The following is a 19,753-nucleotide window of genomic DNA, read 5'->3' as shown; positions in this document are numbered from 1 at the left end:
GATCAAACAAAGGCATGATCATAAAATAAAAAATATCCATAAATTGACATTAAAATTTTAAAATTTTGCTCTGCGAAAACTGTTAATAGGATGAAAGAAAAGCTATAGACTGGAAGAAAATGTTTGCAAATCACATACTTGACAAAGGATTGTATTTAAAATATATAAATAATTCCCCAAACTCAGCAAGAAAAAATAATCCAAGAAGAAAATAGGCAAAGAACATGAAAAGACATCTCACCAAGGAGAATATGTAAATGGTAAACTAAGCAATGTTCACCATCATTAATCATTAGGTAAATAAATGCAGGTCAAGACTGTGATGAGCTATTACTGCAAATCAATTAGAATAGCTAAAATAAAAATAATTACAACCCAATACAGGGGACAACCCACGTGTTCCTGCAGTTGAACTGTGGAATCTGAACCACTAAACCACCAAGGAAGTCCTTGTGTGGTGTCTTTAGGGAAAGGAGGGTGCAGTGAGTGGAGAGAATATGTTCTTTATCACTGATTCTCAGTCAGAGGTGCCTACTGCTCTAAGGAGTTTAACAGAGGCTTTCAAACTGCATCCCCAGTGATTACAGATTGGCCTCCTGGGGAGTGTGGCCCTTTGTTGAGAATGCTGTACTGCCAACGAGAGTGTACTAATGGCAGTGTACAGGTAAGCATCTCCCAGGAGGGTGGAAAAGACAGGGAGGATATATCAACTGTTCTAGATAAAGGGAGTGGAATGAATTGTTCATTCACTGATTCTTTCATTCATTCATTCTAAAAACATTCAGCATATGCCATGTGCAAAGGTAATATAAGATTTTACAAAATGAAATATATTTTGTGTTGGCTAATGATGGGAATTAAGTACTTATGCATGCCACACATAAGGTTAGGAGTTTTACATATGTTAGTTCATTTAATCTCCCAGGTAACACTAGCAGTAAAAAATCCACCTTCCAATGCAGGAGATGCAAGACATGTAGGTTCGATCCCTGGGTTGGGAAGATCCTCTGGAGCACAAAGTGGCAACCACTCCAGTAGCCTTGCCTGGAAAATTCCATGGACAGGGGAGCGTGGTGGGCTACCGTCCATGGGGCCACGGAGTTGCACACAGCTAAGCGACTGAGCACACATGACTTTGCGAAGCAGGAGTAATGCACATCTTACAGATCAGGAAACCGGACCTCAGAGAGCTTAAGCAATGTCCTGGGTACCACAGCTTCAAAGTGCCAGGACAGAGTGAAATCCCGTGAAATTCGGTTTTGATCTGTGTGCTTTCTGTATCTAACCCACTCTCTGTTTTCAGGGTCATCCTCTTCTTGAACGACTCTAGGGGGCACCATTGCTATTGAATTCTGCAAATGGTACCCCTGCAGCACAAATCAGGAGGGAAATCAAAATGGCTTTGATTAAAATACGCTATTTCAAGAAGTTTATAGATTAACTGTGGAGTGAAGACCATTGTGAGCACATTCCTAAAAACAACACAAAATAACAAAAGAGAATAGAGGTTGGAGGGATTAATTCTGCCAGGATTTGAGGGTGTGGTATCTGAGAGAATGTAGAAGCAGCAGCATCTGAGCTGAGCTGAGAAGGATGGATAAGCTCATGACCGATAATTGTGTGGGAGAGAGATTTTCCTGGAGAGAGAGTGGTATGTTCTGCAAGGCCTTTCTAAGGACTTAAGGTTAGTATCATTTAGCTGGAAAAGGTTAGACTTACATCTTGGAGAAGTGAACCAAGTAAGAGGGCTGGAAATGAAAGATACAAAGTCCAAGCACACACCTTTATAAGGGTATCTCACCAATTCTGTATCTTGCCTCATTTCCTCCAATAATACAGAGAGGAATCTAGAACTGGTTAGTAGAGTGACATTGATAATGTAAAATCCCATCTACTATTCCATTAATTTAAGATCTCAAAAAAAAAATGAGGATAGAATTCTTTATAAGTGAGCAGTTGAGTAGGGTCTCTGGATCTAACCCTCCTCTTTCCTCCTTCCAGCTTGACTTCCACATACTCAACTACCTTTGAAACATCAGGCTTTTCTTCCCAATGACTTGGCAGTGCCTCCCTAGGAAAAATAAAGAAATTTGTTTTGCTGCTCCAAAAATCCAACTTGGTTAAGAATGAGGATTTGCTTGGCTCATGGATAAGACATCTTTCATATTCTTCCTACCCCGCTCTCAGATGTTCCTACCGCTCACCTCTTGGCTACATTGACTAGAGGTGCTTGGTTTGGATTTGGGTACAGTAATTTGCTCACATACTACACAGAGGTTGTGAAGGAAATGAGCATGATACCAACTACTGCTGGGTCAAAGGATCTGGGGAAATGAAGGAATGTTTCTCATAGAGATGAGTGCTGTTTCAGAGCAGTTTAAATTGTGTCCAGAAATTTGTTCCATGGGTCTTATCTCTCTTTAGGAAGAGAATTAAACTGTCCTAAAGTTCTGAGCTCTGCTCTCACTCTGCCTACAGAGATGACAAGGAGTTGCTTTCACCCCACCCACCCCTATCCACTATGACATGCTGCCCCACCCGGCTAGAGATGACAGGTCCAGGTGTATGTGGAGAATGCCATCATCAAGGAGATACCTTTTCTGAAACTTGTGACATTCAGTTGGAAATCTCAGTGTGAGAGCAGAAGAAATCTCTGTTGAGAAGAGAAGGGTGAGCTCAAGGGCATCATCACAAGCTGGGCTTCCTAATGTGTAAAGAGAGTAGAAAGAAAAGGGAAATTCAGGGAGGGCTATGAAAGGAGAAGAAGGTACAGGAAGGAATTAAAAGGGGAATTAAAACCAAAACAAAAAAAACTTCAAAGAAAGAGAGAAGGAAGAGAAGATGGAATGTGAAAGGAGATTTGGCGTTCTCCTTTTGTTAGATTCGGTTCAGTCCTGAACTTTAATTTTGGGGCAGTGGAACAGATACCATCCCTGAGAACCTGACATTTTCATATAACCCCTTTCAGTCATTATATCCTGTTACCCAGGCTGCTTTATTTGTTCCCCTTTCAGCATCAACCCAGCCATAACATCTAGAGTTTGTAAAAAAAAAAGTAGGATGGCTATAGACCAACAGAAATCAGCCAACCAATTCTTTTATATCCTCCAATTTTTCTATTATTCTTTTTTCCTAAGTCTCCCTGAAGGTCAGGGTTAGAAATAAACTCTCAGTGTGTTTGCCAATAGATACAAACTTTCTCCTAGCACTTGACCTGCCAATGTGCAGGCAAGAAAGGGGCAAGGTAGCCAAAGTGTAAAAACACTTTTGTGAAAAAAAAAAAAAAAAAGATTTCTGTACTCCAGTGGGATTCGTTTATGAGATTCATTTAAGAGATATGATCTGGCTTACTGACATCTAGCAAAATATTGCAACTGATTCTGAAATACAAAAGGGTCTAGGAGGCATAGGTTTAGTCTCAGTTCTGTCTTGCCTGGTCAAACCTTTTCTCTGCTCCTTCCTGGGCTAATGACTATGTTGAACACTAGAAGCTTTGTTTCCGTAACACATGTTTATATTAACAACATAGGAGACCTACAATGGAAGAAGCTGGACAGGACCCATTGGATGATGTGTAAGTAACAAGAACGAGGAACTAGTAATGGGAAGCATCTACTGCAATCCAGTAAGGAAGGAAACCTCGACTGTGCAGGACAGTATCCTCAAGCCTGGAAGCCTTCCTAGGGAGCAAAGGCTCTGGTTTCAGTTCTTTGGACTTCGTCAGACTAGAAGTGGGGCTTGTAGAGACAGCCAATGTCTCCAAAAGCAAATCAGTCTTATCTGGGGAAAAGACCCTCGTCCCTGCCCCTTACCCAGTCCATGTTCCTATATGACTAGTACAGAAGGTTTTCAATATAACAAACTCCTTAGCAGACTAAAAAAGGAAGACTGAAAACATGCCTCTTCCTTGGATTCTTTATAGGTGTGGCGTGGAGTCCACATACTCAGTATAAATTTTTTGAAAACAAGTAAGTTAGAATATAATTATAAAAATGTTTCTTTTGCTTCTTAAAAGATTTGTGTTGTAATGGGTTCCATTTACAATATTTAAAATTAAAATGTGATTTGACTCCAAGCATTTGCTTTGTGCAAAACATCATAGAAACCAATTTATTGTGGACAATGATACTGCAAGGCTGGTGGGGCGTAGTGACAACCAAAGACAGGGCAATAAGTGAGATGACAGCGCATCTGTTTTCCTGTCCTGAGTTTGGTAATGAAGATGGTTTTCCTGCAGGCAGGAGGTGATGGAAATACCGAAACTAGAAGTCACAAAGCAGACCCTGGACTTCCTGAACTCAGACCTTGAAAAGGATCTGCAGAGAATGGATGAGGCAAATCAGGTTCTTCTCAAAAAAATTCAAGAGAAAGAAGAAACTATTCAAAGGTCAGGCTTTGTAGGTGGATGGGAAAGTTCTCCTCATCTGAATGCCCCCTTGGGATCAAGAGGTGGGTGGGAGGAAAGTTTACTTCTTTGTCCCAGAATTGAGGCAAGTTGTTTAAATTCTGAACCATAAACAGTGGTGCCCTCAAAAGGTTTTATGTAGAGATTCTTCACTACATTTCCACATTAAGTCATTATTTTATTGCCTCCTCATTGGGTGGTCACTTTGGCTCCCCGAGACCTTGGCGGTAGCTTCTCAAGCTGGGGCCCTGGCAGCTTCCTTTGGACTGAGCCACCCCTGGGTGACTATGTTTCAGTCTGGAAAGAGATATCACACTGTCGGTCAGACAAGCCAGAGAGAGGGAGGAGCTGAACCACTTCATATCTAAGAAGGAGGAAGCCCTGCGGGACCTGGAATTAGAGACGGCAAAGCTGGTAAGGAGGTGTCTAGAAAAGGACAGTGTGATGCATGTTGCTGCAGTCCACCACTCTCTCTTTCCCAGGGGACCATCATCGCTGGTACCTGCTGTGTCTATGGAAATCACAGCTGTCTAGCAAAGTGTTTTGGGCATGATGTGCTCGGCGTGGGGGCGAGACCTGGGCTCAGTTCCCAGATCCTCTGTGTGGGGCCCTCGTCCCTGGGTGGGATTTCAGTGGCCCAGTGAGGAAGATGGTTTGAGAGCAGGGTGCAGTTTTTATCCTTTACCTCTTTCTTTCCCCAGGAAAAAAATAAGGAAATTCTAAGCAGGAGCGTGGTGGAGGTGCAGAAGGAGGTAGGGTGGGCTCTGATTTTTTGGGGGAGGGAGGGTGGTCCCAGGATAATAAGCCCACTCTTGAAAGGAGGCTCATTTCTTAGGAATCCCAATAGGATCCATCATCTTTCCTAACTCCCCAGTCAGAAAAGCAGGAGGAAGAGGAACCGGCAAAATGGGTGTGCTCCCTCCCAATCTGCCTTCCAAAGCTCTTAGAAAAAACTGGCTAATTGATACCATCCTTTGTCCTCTGGGAGTTCCAGCTCTGGGATGGGAAGGTTAAAGGAATGTGAGAGGAGAGGATGCCCTTCCCTCCCACAGCTGCTCTGCGTCAGTTTCTCTTCCCTCTCTCCCCCCTGCCTTGCCTTCTTTGTGCCATACTTTTCATGGGCTCTGGGAACAAAAAGGTCTGGCATGGAGGAAGAGACAGTGTTCTATTAAGCTTCCATCTGCGATCTGAATCAATTGACCACTGTTCTGCTACTTTGAAACCTTCAAGTCTATCCCACGTTTTCATGTCCGGATGCCTCACTCAGTTTACAATTTGGGGGATGGTATTTCAGATTTCAAGGAAATGTAAGAATGTTGGCCTGGATAAAGAAGCCCTAAAGCAGATGCTGGCAGAATTGAAGGTGAGTAGAAAAGCAAATATGCCGGTTTTCTGGGAGATGTGGTGTCATTCTAACTTTGGGGAGGAATAGCTTCCAAGAACCCACCAGGCTGTCTGCGTGCTCACAGAGGTGAGCCCGTGTCCTTTGTTCCCTCTGCTTTACTCCCTGACCTGGGCAGGATCATAAATTATTTTGCATCATTTGCAACTTCAGTTTTAGTCACACTGGTAGCAGAGATGACTACAATGCCCCAAAGTGAAGGGAATTGCTCCAGAGACCTCTTCATCCATCAGTCAATAGGACATACATTCTGAATGCCCATTGGGACCTGCCCTCTAAAAATTTATTATCTAAATGACACACAGATAGTCGAGGAAGAAGAGAATACTAACTTCCACAATTGCAGAAGGATAGGTCAACAATTGTATTTGATTTTCTAACCCATTGTTTATAACTAAAGGGAGGTGTTTTTTTTTTAATTGAATTGAATGTTTTACTAGGTGGCAAACCCAATGAGAGCATGAAGTTTTGTCTGTGTGGTTCACACCTATTTCCCCAGTGCCTAGAATAATGTCTGGCACATGGTAGTAGCTCGCTAAATATTTGTTGAATGAAAAGATGAACTGGATGCCCAGTAGAGGGCAGAAATCCTATGGGGATGCACTCTGCAGCTTTATGTGGTGAATATGACCATTTGGCTGAGCCCAGCATGCCAGAGCACTCCTGTTCTGTTTTTCTCTGAAAATGAGGCAGAAGGTTTCTCTTTTGCTCCATGATTCAGGCTGCATGTGAGTGCACCCAGTGGAGTATAAGATGGAGGAACAGGTTGGCACTTTATTCAGTAGGACTGGAGGAAGAAGGGTGATTAGGTCCAAAGACTGGGCAGTCAGAAAACCAAGGCTTAAATGTTGACTCTGCCACTGTCTGATTTTAAATAAGTCATGCACTTAACCTTTCCTTACTTTTGTCTCCTCCTCACCTGTAAATCAGAGAAGGCAATGGCAACCCACTCCAGTACTCTTTCCTGGAAAATCCCATGGACAGAGGAGTCTGGTGACCTGCAGTCCATGGGGTCGCAAAGAGTCAGGCACGACTGAGCGACTTCACTTTCAATTTTCACTTTAATGCATTGGAGAAGGAAATGGCAACCCACTCCAGAATTCTTGCCTGGAGAATCCCAGGGACAGAGGAGCCTAGTGGGCCACCGTCTATGGGGTCGCACAGAGTCGGACACAACTGAAGCGACTTAGCAGCAGCAGCAGCACCTATAAATGGGCCAGTAATATTGCCCACTCCAGGTTGTTATGGTCTGTCCTCACTATATGATAGCCATTATCATCATTTCCTGGGCTTCTCTGGTGGTTCAGCAGCAAAGAGTCCGCCTGCAATGCAGTACATGGCTTGCAATGCAGGAGATATGGGTTCAATCACTCGATCAGGAAGATCCCCTGGAGAAGGACACAACTTAGAGACTAAACCACCACCACCACCATTGTCATGCTCATTGCCTGTCTGGGGGAAGATGAATATTACCCATTTGCTTTCACAAAAGAATGCTCTCAACCTTCTGCTGTCACACGCTGTCTTTACCAGGTGAAACTACAGAAGTCAACAGAATCCTGTGCCAGTCAAGAGAAGGAACTGGTCAAGGTAGAGGTGGAGTCTCCTCCACTGAGGGTCTGTTCAGGGTACAAATGGGAGAGAACCCCAAAGGTTTTAGAAACAGAACAATTGGAGGCACGGGAGGGGGAGGAGCAAGAATATCTGGCAAATGAATTTCTGACTCACCTGCAGGTAAAGGAAAAGAAAGCTTATGTTAAAAGTACTAGTCTTGTCATTCCTTAAATACCCCTCTACCTCAAATACTCAAACACTGTTGTTGAAGCCCATATCTAAGTGCCCTGAAATGTCTCCTGATGTCTCATGTAAAAGGCATATGAGAACCTGGGAAAACAACTTTCTTTGCTCAAAATTAGACCCTGCCCATGAATGATGAGATCACTGGCTTTTATGATGTGGTTGCTTTCCCTGGTAAGAAGTTGCTAGGTAACCAGCCAAATAGCCAATGCACCAGTTGGGAGCAGCCCAGGCTTCATTGTGATTTAATCCATGAAATTTGTTAATTCTCATTTCTTTCTAGATAGAGAGTGACTATCAATCTGTGTATCAGCTCTGTGAGGATCAGGCCCACTACATAAAGGTACACTGCCCCTGGGGACAAGTCATAGTAGGGCAGAATTGTTCCAATGCCTCGGATCCCTTGGTTTCTCATTCAGGCTAAAATCTGCCACTAGGGGAAATACCGTTTATACAACAGCAGCAACAACAACAACAAGAACCAGGTGTATGTTAAGGATTTATTTATACTGGCCCATATAATATTTTTAAGCAATACAGTATTTTTCTCAATTAGTTTGTCCAGTAACCCTTTGAGGATCATGTTGTTATGATCAAGAGGACACAGGTTCAAAGAAGTTTGGTAATGTGCTCTGAAAACACAGTAAGTGTGAGAGCTGGGATCTTCCTACAAGCAGGATCCAAAGAGAGAACTCTTTCCCTTTTTTTCCATATGCATCCATCCAGTCACTAATATCCTAATTTTTATTAGAACATCTTCATACTGTGTGTGTACATTCTTGCATGCACCATTTGGAAAATTAGGAGTTAGTCTTAAGAGAATCTTTCATCAGTGACAGTGAAATGTCATTGATACAGAAATTCAGAATACAGAAATTCTTGATTATGACCAATATTTTTTTTTATTTCCATGGGAAGAAATACCAGGAAATTCTGAGACAGATGGAAAAGGAAAAGGAGATGATGCTTCTTGAAAAAGAAGTGTAAGTTTGGGGAAATGACCTCATTGGTGGGATGAAGCTATAGTCCCCAGTGGTCCTTGAAGGGCAGAGTACTTCTCAGACCAGTTTGTGTCACTATAAATAGCTCCCAACAAGTTATCCTTGTCAACTTCTGCTCCATGTTCTGTACTGAAAATTCATCAGCATTCAGGCTTCTCTCTTGCCTTTCTCAGCAGTTGGTGTTTAAAAGGTCTCTTTTCATGCATCCTCAGTTGAGTGTTGTTCTTGAAAAAACTGATTGTGTGGACCCCTTTCCCAGGACATGGTGAACCCCTACTGGGGGCCCCAGCGATAGCCATTTACATACGTTGTGTATTTGTAGACTTGCATGGTTCAGGACTTGACACACTTTCCATTGTTTGCTTATACTCTTTAACTGTGTTACGTGTTATATTGTATTATGCAATATACAGAGAGTGCATAAATCTCAAGTGGTGTGTTAACATGACTCAGATCAAGATATAGAACATTCTGAGTACGCCAAAAGGCTCCCTGTGCGCTCTTCTCAGTCATTGTTTCTTGCAAAGGCAACCATGATTCTAGCTTCTATCATTTCTTGGTTTTGTCTGATCTTGAACTTCATGTGAACTCAGTATGTTCTCTCTTGTCTCTGGCTGTCACTGACATTTATCCACATTGCTGCATGGCTCTGTGGTTCATCCTTTTCCTAGCTGTGTATAGTATTCTACTGTAAGAATATGGCACAATTTATCTATTTTACCACTGATGAACATTTTGGTCATTTCCAGATTGGGGTTATTCAACTAAAGTTGTTATAAACATTTTTGTGCATGTATTTTTGTTGACATATATGCTCATTTCTATCAGTTATGTACCAAGGAGTAGAATTCCCAAGTCATTGAGTATACATATCTGTGGCTTTACTAAACAAAGCCAAATGATTTTCCAAAATGGATCACCAGAATCTCCTCCAATGAGAATCTATACTAGCTCCAGTTATTCTGTTCCTCGTTTCACTTCATATTTACAGTCTTTTTAATTTTAACCACTCTGGCAGGAGTATAGTGATATTTAATTTTTATTTTAATAATGCATTTCACTATTGATTATTAATATATATACCTTAAAATGCTTACTTGAAATTTGGTTATCTGCTTTCATAATAAGTCTTTTGCTTTTATTTGGGAGATTATCCATCTTTTTCCTATTGCTTTATAGGATTTCCTTATATTTTTTTATGCGATCCATCATCAGATACGGATGGACACACACACACATGTTACAGTCATTTCTATGGCTTTTCTGTTTTGCTCTCTTAATAGAATCTTTTGATAAAAGATTTCTTAATTTTAAGGAAATCCAATCCATGAAAGTTTTTTCTTTTCTTTTTTTGCTCAGTACTTTTTCTGGATAATAAAACTATTCTTTAATGCTTTCCCAAAGAATTTTCTGTTTGTTTTGCCTTTTACATTCAAATGAATGTAAACATTCATGTGAAATATTTTTGTGCGTGTGGTGTGAGGTAGAGATCAAGATGCATTTTTTCCATGTGTGGATAGCCAGTTGGCCCAGCACCATTTATTTAAAAGAACATGCATTTTCAGTAGTGCCTTGTTTTATAAGTAAGGTGACATATTAATGTATGTGTGAGTCTGTTCTGGATATTTTATTCTGTACCATTAGTTTGTGCCTCTATCCTGTGCCAATACTACACAAGGATAGAGGCATCGACTACAAGCATAGACTACTGGAATTCTGAAAGAGATGGGAATGCCAGACAACCTGACCTGCCCCTTGAGAAACCTGTACACAGGTCAAGAAGCAACAGTTAGAACTGGACATGGAACAATATATTAGTTCCAAATTGGAAAAGGAGTGTGTCAAAGTTGTATATTGTCACCCTGCCTATTTAGCTTATATGCAGAGTATATCATGCAAAATGCCAGGCTGGATGAAGCACAAGCTGGAATCAAGATTGCTGGGAGAAATATCAATAACCTCAGATATGCAGATGACACCACTCTTATGGCAGAAAGCAAAGAATAACTAAAAAGCCTCTTGATGAAAATGAAAGAGGAGAGTGAAAAATCTCAACATTCAAAACTCAACATTCAAAAAACAAAGATCATGACATCCAGTTCCATCACTTCATGGCAAGTAGATGAGGAAACAATGGAAACAGTGACAGACTTTCTTTTCCTGGGCTCCAAAATCACTGCAGATGGTGACTACAACCATGAAATTCAAAGATGCTTGCTCCTTGGAAGAAAAGTTATGACCAACCTAGACAGCATATTAAAAAGCAGAGACATTACTTTGCTGACAAAGGTCTGTATAATAAAAGCTATGGTTTTTCAGTAGTCATATACGGATGTGAGAATTGGATCATAAAAAATTGGACCAAAAATTGATGCTTTTGAACTGTGGTGTTGGAGAAGACACTTGAGAGTCCCTTGGACTGCAAGGAGATCCAACCAGTCAATCCTAAAGGAGATCAGTCCTGAATATTCAATGGAAGGACTGATGCTGAAGCTGAGACTCCAATACTCTGGCCACCTGATGCGAAGAACTGATTCATTGGAAAAGACCCTGATGCTGGGAAAGATTGAAGGCAGAAGGAGAAGGCAACGACAGAGGATGAGATGGTTGGATAGCATCACTGACTCGATGGATGAGTTTGAGCAAGCTCCGGGAGTTGGTGATGGACAGGGAAGCCTGGTGTGCTGCAGTCCATGGGATCGCAAAGAGTCGGACATGATTGAGCAACTGAATCGACTGACAGGGATTACAATTATAATTTAGTTTTATAATTAGTTTTGATTTAGTATATCTTAAGTTCTGCAACTTTATGCTGTTCTTCAAGACTGTTCAAGGCTATCTTAGCTATTTTTGTCTCTTCAAATTTCCATATAAAATTTAAAATTGGCTTCTAAATTTCTACCAAAAAAATATTGCTGAGATTTTGATTGTAATTATATGGAATCTATAGATAAATTTGGAGATTAACAATATCTAAACAACATTGAGATTTCCAAGTCATGAACATTTTTATCCCTACATGTATTTAGATCTTATTTATTTTTTCATAAACATGTTTTGCAGTTTTCTATAGTGTGTTGTGCATCTTTCATCAGATTTATTCCTAGGTTTGATATTTGATATTTTTGATGCTATTGTAAATAAGAAAATTGTCAATTTGATTTCCTAATTCATTACTAACTTTGGCCACCTCATGCGAAGAGTTGACTCATTGGAAAAGACTCTGATGCTGGGAGGGATTGGGGGCAGGAAGAGAAGGGGACGACAGAGGATGAGATGGGTGGAAGGCATCACCGACTCAATGGACATGAGTCTGAGTGAACTCCGGGAGATGGTGATGGAGATGGAGGCCTGGCGTGCTGCGATCCATGGGGTCGCAAAGAGTCGGACACGACTGAGTGACTGAACTGAACTGAACTGAACAGTATATAGAAATACAATTCATTTATAGATTGAACAATGTGGGGGTTAGGGGCACAAGTCCTCTGCACAGTTGAAAATTCATGTACCGCTATCTCTCAAAAACAAAGGAATTAATAAACGACTCACCCAAGGACAGATTGCTAGGAGAAATATCAACAACCTCAGATATGTAGATGATACCACTCTAATGGCAGAAAGTGAAGAGGAACTCAAGAGCCTCCTAATGAGAGTGAAAGAAGAGAGTGACAAAGCTGGCTTAAAACTCAGCATTCAAAAAACAAAGATCATGGCATCACCTTATAGTGGCGGGCAAATAGGTGGGAAAAAAGTATAAACAGATTCTATTTTCTTGGGTTCCAAAATCACTGCAGATGGTGACTTTAGCCATGAAATTAAAAGATACTTGCTCCTTAGAAGAAAAGCTATGACAAACCTAGATAGCCAATTAAAAAACAGAGATATCACTTAGCCAATGAAAGTTTGTATAGTCAAAGCTATGGTTTTTCCAGTAGTCATGTATCTATGTGAGAGTCGGACCATAAAGAAGTCTGAGCACTGAAGGATTGATGCTTTCGATCTGTGTGGTGCTGGAGAGGACACTTGAGAGTTCATTGGACTACAAGAAGATCAAACCAGACAATCCTAAAGAAAATCAACCCTTAATATTCACTGAAAGAACCGATGCTGAAGCTGAAGCTCTATTACTTTGGCCGCCTAATGTGAAGAATCAACCCACTGGAAGAGACTGATGCTGGGAAAGCTTGTGGGCAGGACGAGAAGAAGGAGGCAGAGGATGAACTGGTTGGATGGCATCATTGATTCATTGGACATGAATTTGAGCAAACTTTAGGAGATATTGAAGGAAAGGGAAGACTGGCACACAGCAGTTCATGAGGTTGCAAAGAGTCGGACATGACTGAGAGATTGAACAGCAGCGACGAAGGGCGGGAAGCTGGAACAGTTCAGATAGACTCAGGACTGAAACCCTTCCTTGGACTTTCCCTCTCAGGGTCTTAAACTCCAGTCTCCGTCTCCGTTCAGTTGTTAAGTCATGCCCGACTCTTTGTGACCCCATGGACTACAGCATGCCGGCCTCCTCTGTCCTCCACTATCTCCCAGAGTTTGCTCCAATTCACGTCCACTGAGCCAGTGATGCTCTCTTATCATGTCATCCTCTATCACCCCTTCTTCTTTTGCCTTTAATCTTTCCCAGCATCAGGGTCTAAGTGTAACAGGTCTCAAACTCCAAATTCTACTTCCCAGACCAGCATGACTACTATAATCTTTGCTCAGCTCTTGAGGCATCTTCTGCTCTCTGGGCTTTCTTGGAATCCTGAGCTACTTATATAGAGCTTAAGAGCCAGCCATCACCTTAAGGGAAGTTCATGCAGATATTTGAACTCATTTCTTTATGGTTTCTTCTTTCCTTGGATTTTCCCCCTTTAGGGAATTAAACTGCAATCTCTGTCTCCTCAGCCAATTGATGCTGCCACTTGCTGCTTGGACTCTATTCACTGTACCAGGAATTGGCAAGTGCCCTTGGGGAAAGGCCTTGGATGAATGAGGGATTATCTCAGTATGCTTTACTTTGCTCAGGATATGTATCCCCTCATCTTCTGACTGCATTCTTTAATTCATTCAAGTGGCTGTTTTATGTACTTTGTCCAGTTTTTATAGTTAATTGTAGAGATGGACTAGCCTCAAGCAAACTATTCCATCAAGGCCAGATCATGAAATCTGGGCTGCTTCTCCCCTTTCTTCAATATTTGATGATTACAAAAAGCTTCCCATGAAAAGTCTAAAAGTTTTTCTTGGAACTGACCCTCTGGCAGGACACAGTTCCAAACTCTGAGCAACAAAATAAAACAAATGAATGAACAATCAGAAGGCCCTGGAGAGTGACTAAAACCAAGCAAATTCTGGAGGGCGGGGGCTGCCAGCTGGAAGAAGGGAAAGGCAAGAGGCAGTTTTCTCATCTGATCATTTTTAGTCTGAGGGTATCACCAGATGGTCAATACCCAAATCAGATTGATTATATTCTTTGCAGCCAAAGATGGGGAAGCTCTATACAGTCAGCAAAAACAAGACCAGGAGCTGACTATGGCTCAGATCATCAACTCCTTATTGCCAAATTCAGACTTAGATTGAAGAAAGTAGGGAAAACCATTAGACCACACAGGTATGACCTAAATCAAATCCCTTAAAATTATACAGAGGAAGTGACAAATAGATTCACGAAATTAGATCTGATAGATAGAGTACCTGAAGAACTATGGATGGAGGTCCGTGACATTGCACAGGAGGCAGGGATCAAGACCATCCCCAAGGAAAAGAAATGAAAAATGGCAAAATGGTTGTCTGAGGAGGCCTTACAATTAGCTGAGAAAAGAAGAGAAGTTAAAGGCAAAGGAGAAAAGGAAAGATATACCCATCTGAATGCAGAATTCCAAAGAATAGAAAGGAGAGATAAGAAAGCCTTCCTCAGTGATCAGTGCAAAGAAACAGAGGAAAACAATAGAATAGTAAAGACTAGAGATCTCTTCAAGAAAATTAGAGACACCAAGGGAACAATTCATACAAAGATGAGCTCAATATAGGACAGAAATGGTATGGATCTAACAGAAGCAGAAGACATTAAGAAGAGGTGGCAAGAATACACAGAACTATACAAAAAAGATCTTCATGACCCAGATAATCATGATGGTATGATCACTCACCTAGAGCCAGACATCCTGGAATGTGAAGTCCTGGGCCTTAGGAAGCATCATTATGAACAAAGCTAGTGGAGGTGATGGAATTCCAGTTGAGCTATTTCAAATCCTAAAAGATGATGCTGTGAAAGTGCTGCACTCAATATGCTGGCAAATTCGGAAAACTCAGCAATGGCCACAGGACTGGAAGGTCAGTTTTCATTCCAATCTCAACGAAAGGCAATGCCAAAGAATGCTCAAACTACTGCACAATTACACTCATCTCACAGACCAGTAAAGTAATGCTCAAAATTCCCCAAGCAAGGCTTCAACAGTATGTGAACCATGAACTTTCAGATGTTCAAGATGAATTTAGAAAAGGCAGAGGAACCAGAGATCATATTGCCAACATCCACTGGATCATCAAAAAGCAAGAGAATTCCAGAAAAACATCTACTTTTGCTTGATTAACTATGCTGAAGCCTTTGACTTTGCGGATCACAACAAATTGTGGAAAATTTTTAAAGAAATGGGAATACCAGACCACTTGACCTGCCTTCTGAGAAATCTGTATACAGGTCAAGAAGCAATAGTTAGAACTGGACATGGAACAACAGACTGGTTCCAAATCGGGAAAGGAGTACGTCAAGGCTGTATACTGTCACCTTATTTATTTAACTTATATGCAGAGTACATCATGCAAAATGCTGGGCTGGATGAAGCCCAAGCTGGAATCAAGGTTGCTGGGAGAAATATCAATAACTAACCTCAGATATGCAGATGACACCGCCTTTATGGCAGAAAGTGAAGAGGAACTAAAAAGCCTCTTGATGGAAAGTGAAAGAGGAGAGTGAAAAAGTTGGCTTAAAACAATATTCAGAAAACTAAGATCATGGCATCTGGTCCCATCACTTCATGGCAAATAGATGGGGAAACAATGGAAACAGTGAGAGACTATTTTGGGGGGCTCTAAAATCACTGCAGAATGTGACTGCAGCCATGAAATTAAAAGATGGTTGCTCCTTGGGAGAAAAGTTATGACCAACCTAGACAGCATATTAAAAAGCAGAGACATTACTTTACCAACAAAGGGCCATCTAGTCAAAGCTACAGTTTTTCCAATAGTCATGTATGGATGTGAGAGTTGGACTATAAAGAAAGGTGAGTGCTGCAGTATTGATGTTTTTGAACTGTGTGTTGGAGAAGACGCTTAAGAGTTCCTTGGACTGCAAGGAGATCCAGTCAGTCAATCCTAAAGGAAATCAGTCCCGAATATTAATTGGAAGGACTGATGCTGAAGCTGAGACTCCAATACTTTGACCACCTGATGTGAAGCACTGACTCATTTGAAGAGACCTTGATGCTGGGAAAGATTGAAGGCAGGAGGAGAAGGGTAGGACAGAGGATGAGATGGTTGGATGGCATCATCGACGTGATGGACATGAGTTTGAGTAGGCTCCGGGAGTTGGTAATGGAGAGGGAAGCCTGGTGTGCTGCAGTCCATGGAGTCACAAAGAGTCATACACGACTGAGCGGCTGAACTGAGCTGAACTGAGTCTGAGGCTAAGCTAAACTTGATGTGAAGGTCTTTTTAAAAGTCTTGAGGGAACCGTACAGTCTCTCTGAGATAGAAAATAAAGGACAGAGCTCAGTGGAGTCAAACTGCTGGATTAAAAACCAGAGGGCTAGAGATGGAGAGTCTCAAGTTGTATCTACACTCTGACCAAATCACAAACTGACCTCCAAAACCATGCACTCCCAAGGCATTCTGTGGCCAGCTGAAGATATCAGACCTGAACTGAAGTTTGAACTGCCAGCAGGAGATAGAATTCACATATTTGCAGTGTGAATCCAGTATCAGGGTTGTGTCATGGTTACCCGTCATTGGTTGTCCTTTCTCTTGAGACTGGACCACATTTTGCTGTTTCTTTGCATATTGACCAATTACACATTTTGAATATTGTTCCTTGTGAATGTTACCAAGAACCTAGGAAATGAATTGCATACATTGCCTGACTTAGAAAAGCATCTTTCATCGGTCCCACAGATTATGTTACTAAATTCTTGGATCTGATCTTTGTCACCCAGATGCAAAGCCCAGAACAACTCCGTCCAAATAGTGAAACCGGGGTCAACTCTGGTGGAGACAATCCAAAGCAATATGGTAAGTTTTCCTTGCCCCAGATTGGAGTTTCCCTCTATCTTTTCCTACCCTGGCTTCCCCCTCGCTGCCCCCTGACCCCTTCCCTTCTTTTCAATAACCTTAGAGGTAGGAAATTAACAAGGCTCAGTACCTTGCTTCACACCACAGCGGCTAGGAAGTGGCAGAGCCAGTGACTCCTGGGTCAAGCTCTTAGCCACCCTAGTACACTGCCTTTCTACGAGCACATGGACAGGCACACCTGTGGCTTTTATTGCTTCCCACAGGAGAAGACCATCATTAAGAAACAGAAGAGAATCTTTTGGTACAGGTAAGTTAGAATCTTGTGTTTTCCTAGTCTAGGTCATGTTCACTCTGTAGCAGTAAGTGACTTGATAAGAGCATGTAGAATAAGGATAAACACACCCACCAACCAGAAAATACCAGGCAGCCCCAGATTTCTGCCATCTCTCCCTTTCTTCTTTTCTGAAAACCAGAGTTATGTAGGATTTGATGGCTGGAGAAAATGGCTGTTTTGGAGACGTTTAAGGCGAAGCTTGCATTTTAATTTCAAGTTCCACTCTTAAGACTCATAGTAGGGCTCCTTTCTATTTTTCAGATCCTGAACCTGATAATCTGCTCTCCTCTTTACTGGAAAGAGAGTTCAAGGTGCATTAATTTTCTTAGTTCTTTTACTGAAGGCTGTAAAATTTTAGAGAAAAAAAATCACTTGAACTCCATGCCTTTTCTTTTTCAATCTTTGAAACAAGGAGACTAAGATGCTCCGTGTAGCACTTTAATGAAAAACTTCAATTTGTGACATTTTAGTATAGTTAAGGCAATGGCACCCCACTCCAGTACTCTTGCCTGGAAAAATCCCATGGACGGAGGAGCCTGGTAGGCTGCGGTCCATAGAGTCACTAAGAGTCGGACATGACTCAGTGACTTCACTTTCCCTTTTCACTTTCATGCATTAGAGAAGGAAATGGCACCCCACTCCAGAATTCTTGCCTGGAGCATCCCAGGGACGGGGGAGCCTGGTGGGCTGCCGTCTATGGGGTCGCACAGAGTCGGACACGACTGAAGCGACTTAGCAGCAGCAGCAGCAGTATAGTTAAAGATGGAAAGCCTTGGGCCAGTTTTCAGGGCGGAATTTTCTTGGGTGCACACAAGAAAACACGTGCACACAACCTATTATTGTTTCAGTTTCTTTTTCTTTCTTATTTTCTTTTGTTCTTCCTTCCTTTCTTTTTTGGCCACACCATGTGACCTATAGGATCTTAGTTCCCCAACCAGGGATTGAAACTGCACACTCAGCGGTGAAAGCCCACATGGAGTTCTAACCACTGGACTACCAGGGAATTCCCGAGTTGGTTTCTTTTGGCGCTTGATGTTTAGCAAAAAAAAAAAAAAAACTCAATCATTTTCTGTGGATGTTAATGTCAGAGATGGCGCAGACATATTTCACATTCTAAAAGTTTTTGCTATAGTAGAGTGGGGAGGACCGCTGATGATGAGACTTTCAAGAGTGCAGTTCTGGATCTCTTGTGACAACCCCCACAAAGGCCTGCATATATAGTACCTGGAAGGTCTTATCCTTCTGCATCTCCAGCTCTTCTGTGTGGACATCTATTCTTTTTTTTTTACTTTACAGTATTGTATTGGTTTTGCCATACTTCTGTTGGAGGGCTTAGAAGTCAGGAGGGCTGTATCCCAGTCCTCACGACCACATCAGCCTTTTTCTATTATCACCTACCCCCTGCCCTCACCCTCTGTATCTGCATGCCCCACTTCCCCATCAGGCTGGCCCAAAGAAAGCGATTCACGGTCATTTATGAAGATGAGGTTCACCTCCTGCTGCTGCTTCCCGGGCTGTCTCTTTCCCCCATGCTAACGATGAATGTCTCTCTGCAGGCATTTCAGGTATTTTATCTCCATGGTCATGATCTTCTTTAGGCTGCTGGGTTACGTGCTTTTCTACCTGCAGTACATAAACCCAGACCTCCTTGTGGACGCCCTGCCTGTGGTCATGAGCAGAGAAACCTTGAAGAGACTGCGGGAAGCCTTATTTCCCTTCCTCACTCTAGAGGTGGAAGAAGTTCTACCACATTAGTCTGGAGTGGCCTGGGGGCTTCACACTGCACCCAAGTGGAGAGGAGGGCATGGCTGTGGCCCCCAGGTGGGGAATGGGCCAGGAAAGAAGTAGGAGCTCTGACTCAGGGCTGCTGCTTTGACATCTGACCTCTTCATTTCATTCTTTTCCCACGCTTTTTCTCCAGTGTCTCTTTTTCAAATAAAACATATGTTTGGTCAGAGTTCACTGTGTTGGTCTGAGAATTTGGTCCACGGGTCCTTTAGCGAAGATAACCATACATTATCTTCCCTAAAGTTCTCTTATTTTATATTATTTTATGTCTTTTAGGAGTAGGATAGCCTGAAAAGCTAACCTTTTACATGTACACAGATGGTTACTCATTCTCAATTGAGAAGAAAATTACCCTAAAATTCAAGTGCTGTAATAAAATCAAATCATAATTCAAATGCCTTCCTTCCCATAATGCCTCCTCTGATCCTCCAGCTGCACCTGCCACCTTCTCCGGGCTTCCCTTACTGGCCTGCCCACTTCTGCCTTGCAGTATCATTACTGTCTTGAGGGTGGGGCTTCTGATACCTAGATTCTGTATCAGCACACATGGCCCCAAGCATAATGTCTTTGCAAAGACTCCTTGGAGAGCAGCGTCTACTGGATACTGAAGCTGAGTAGTGGAGGCAACTTCCTTTTGCGGCTCCTTCCTCCTATGCATTTCTGAAGCCCTTGCTTTCTGGTGACTTTTCTCCTTCCAAGACCATTCTCTTGAAAAGGTTCTAACTGAATTTCACTTGCACAGTAATGTC

The 19,753-nt window shown here is 42.0% G+C and overlaps 1 protein-coding gene across 1 annotated transcript; it reads left to right on the top strand.

Annotated features, from left to right (window-relative positions):
• On the top strand, window positions 2,615–19,173 carry LOC102168731 (transmembrane and coiled-coil domain-containing protein 5B). Its single transcript, XM_005685455.3, has 13 exons — window positions 2,615–2,670; window positions 3,530–3,574; window positions 4,238–4,387; window positions 4,702–4,819; window positions 5,107–5,157; window positions 5,700–5,768; window positions 7,341–7,397; window positions 7,888–7,947; window positions 8,523–8,587; window positions 14,076–14,207; window positions 16,807–16,882; window positions 17,146–17,189; window positions 18,773–19,173. The coding sequence occupies exons 2-13, from the start codon at window positions 3,540–3,542 to the stop codon at window positions 18,969–18,971; spliced, it is 1,056 nt and encodes a 351-aa protein (XP_005685512.2). The 5' UTR covers window positions 2,615–2,670; window positions 3,530–3,539; the 3' UTR covers window positions 18,972–19,173.

Source organism: Capra hircus, chromosome 10, assembly GCF_001704415.2.
Source record: "Capra hircus breed San Clemente chromosome 10, ASM170441v1, whole genome shotgun sequence".
Taxonomy (NCBI): Eukaryota; Metazoa; Chordata; class Mammalia; order Artiodactyla; family Bovidae; genus Capra; species Capra hircus.
This window is presented reverse-complemented; position numbering and strand designations above follow the sequence as displayed.

What these genes read in the sequence shown, in the direction of transcription:
- LOC102168731 (XM_005685455.3), top strand. Translation starts at nt 3,540, where the DNA reads ATGGAAGAAGCTGGACAGGACCCATTGGATGATGT. An exon ending in AAAACCATTAGACCACACAG is followed by an intron (nt 14,208 to 16,806) that starts GTATGACCTAAA and finishes TTTGTCACCCAG; the next exon opens with ATGCAAAGCCCAGAACAACT. An exon ending in AAGAGAATCTTTTGGTACAG is followed by an intron (nt 17,190 to 18,772) that starts GTAAGTTAGAAT and finishes GTCTCTCTGCAG; the next exon opens with GCATTTCAGGTATTTTATCT.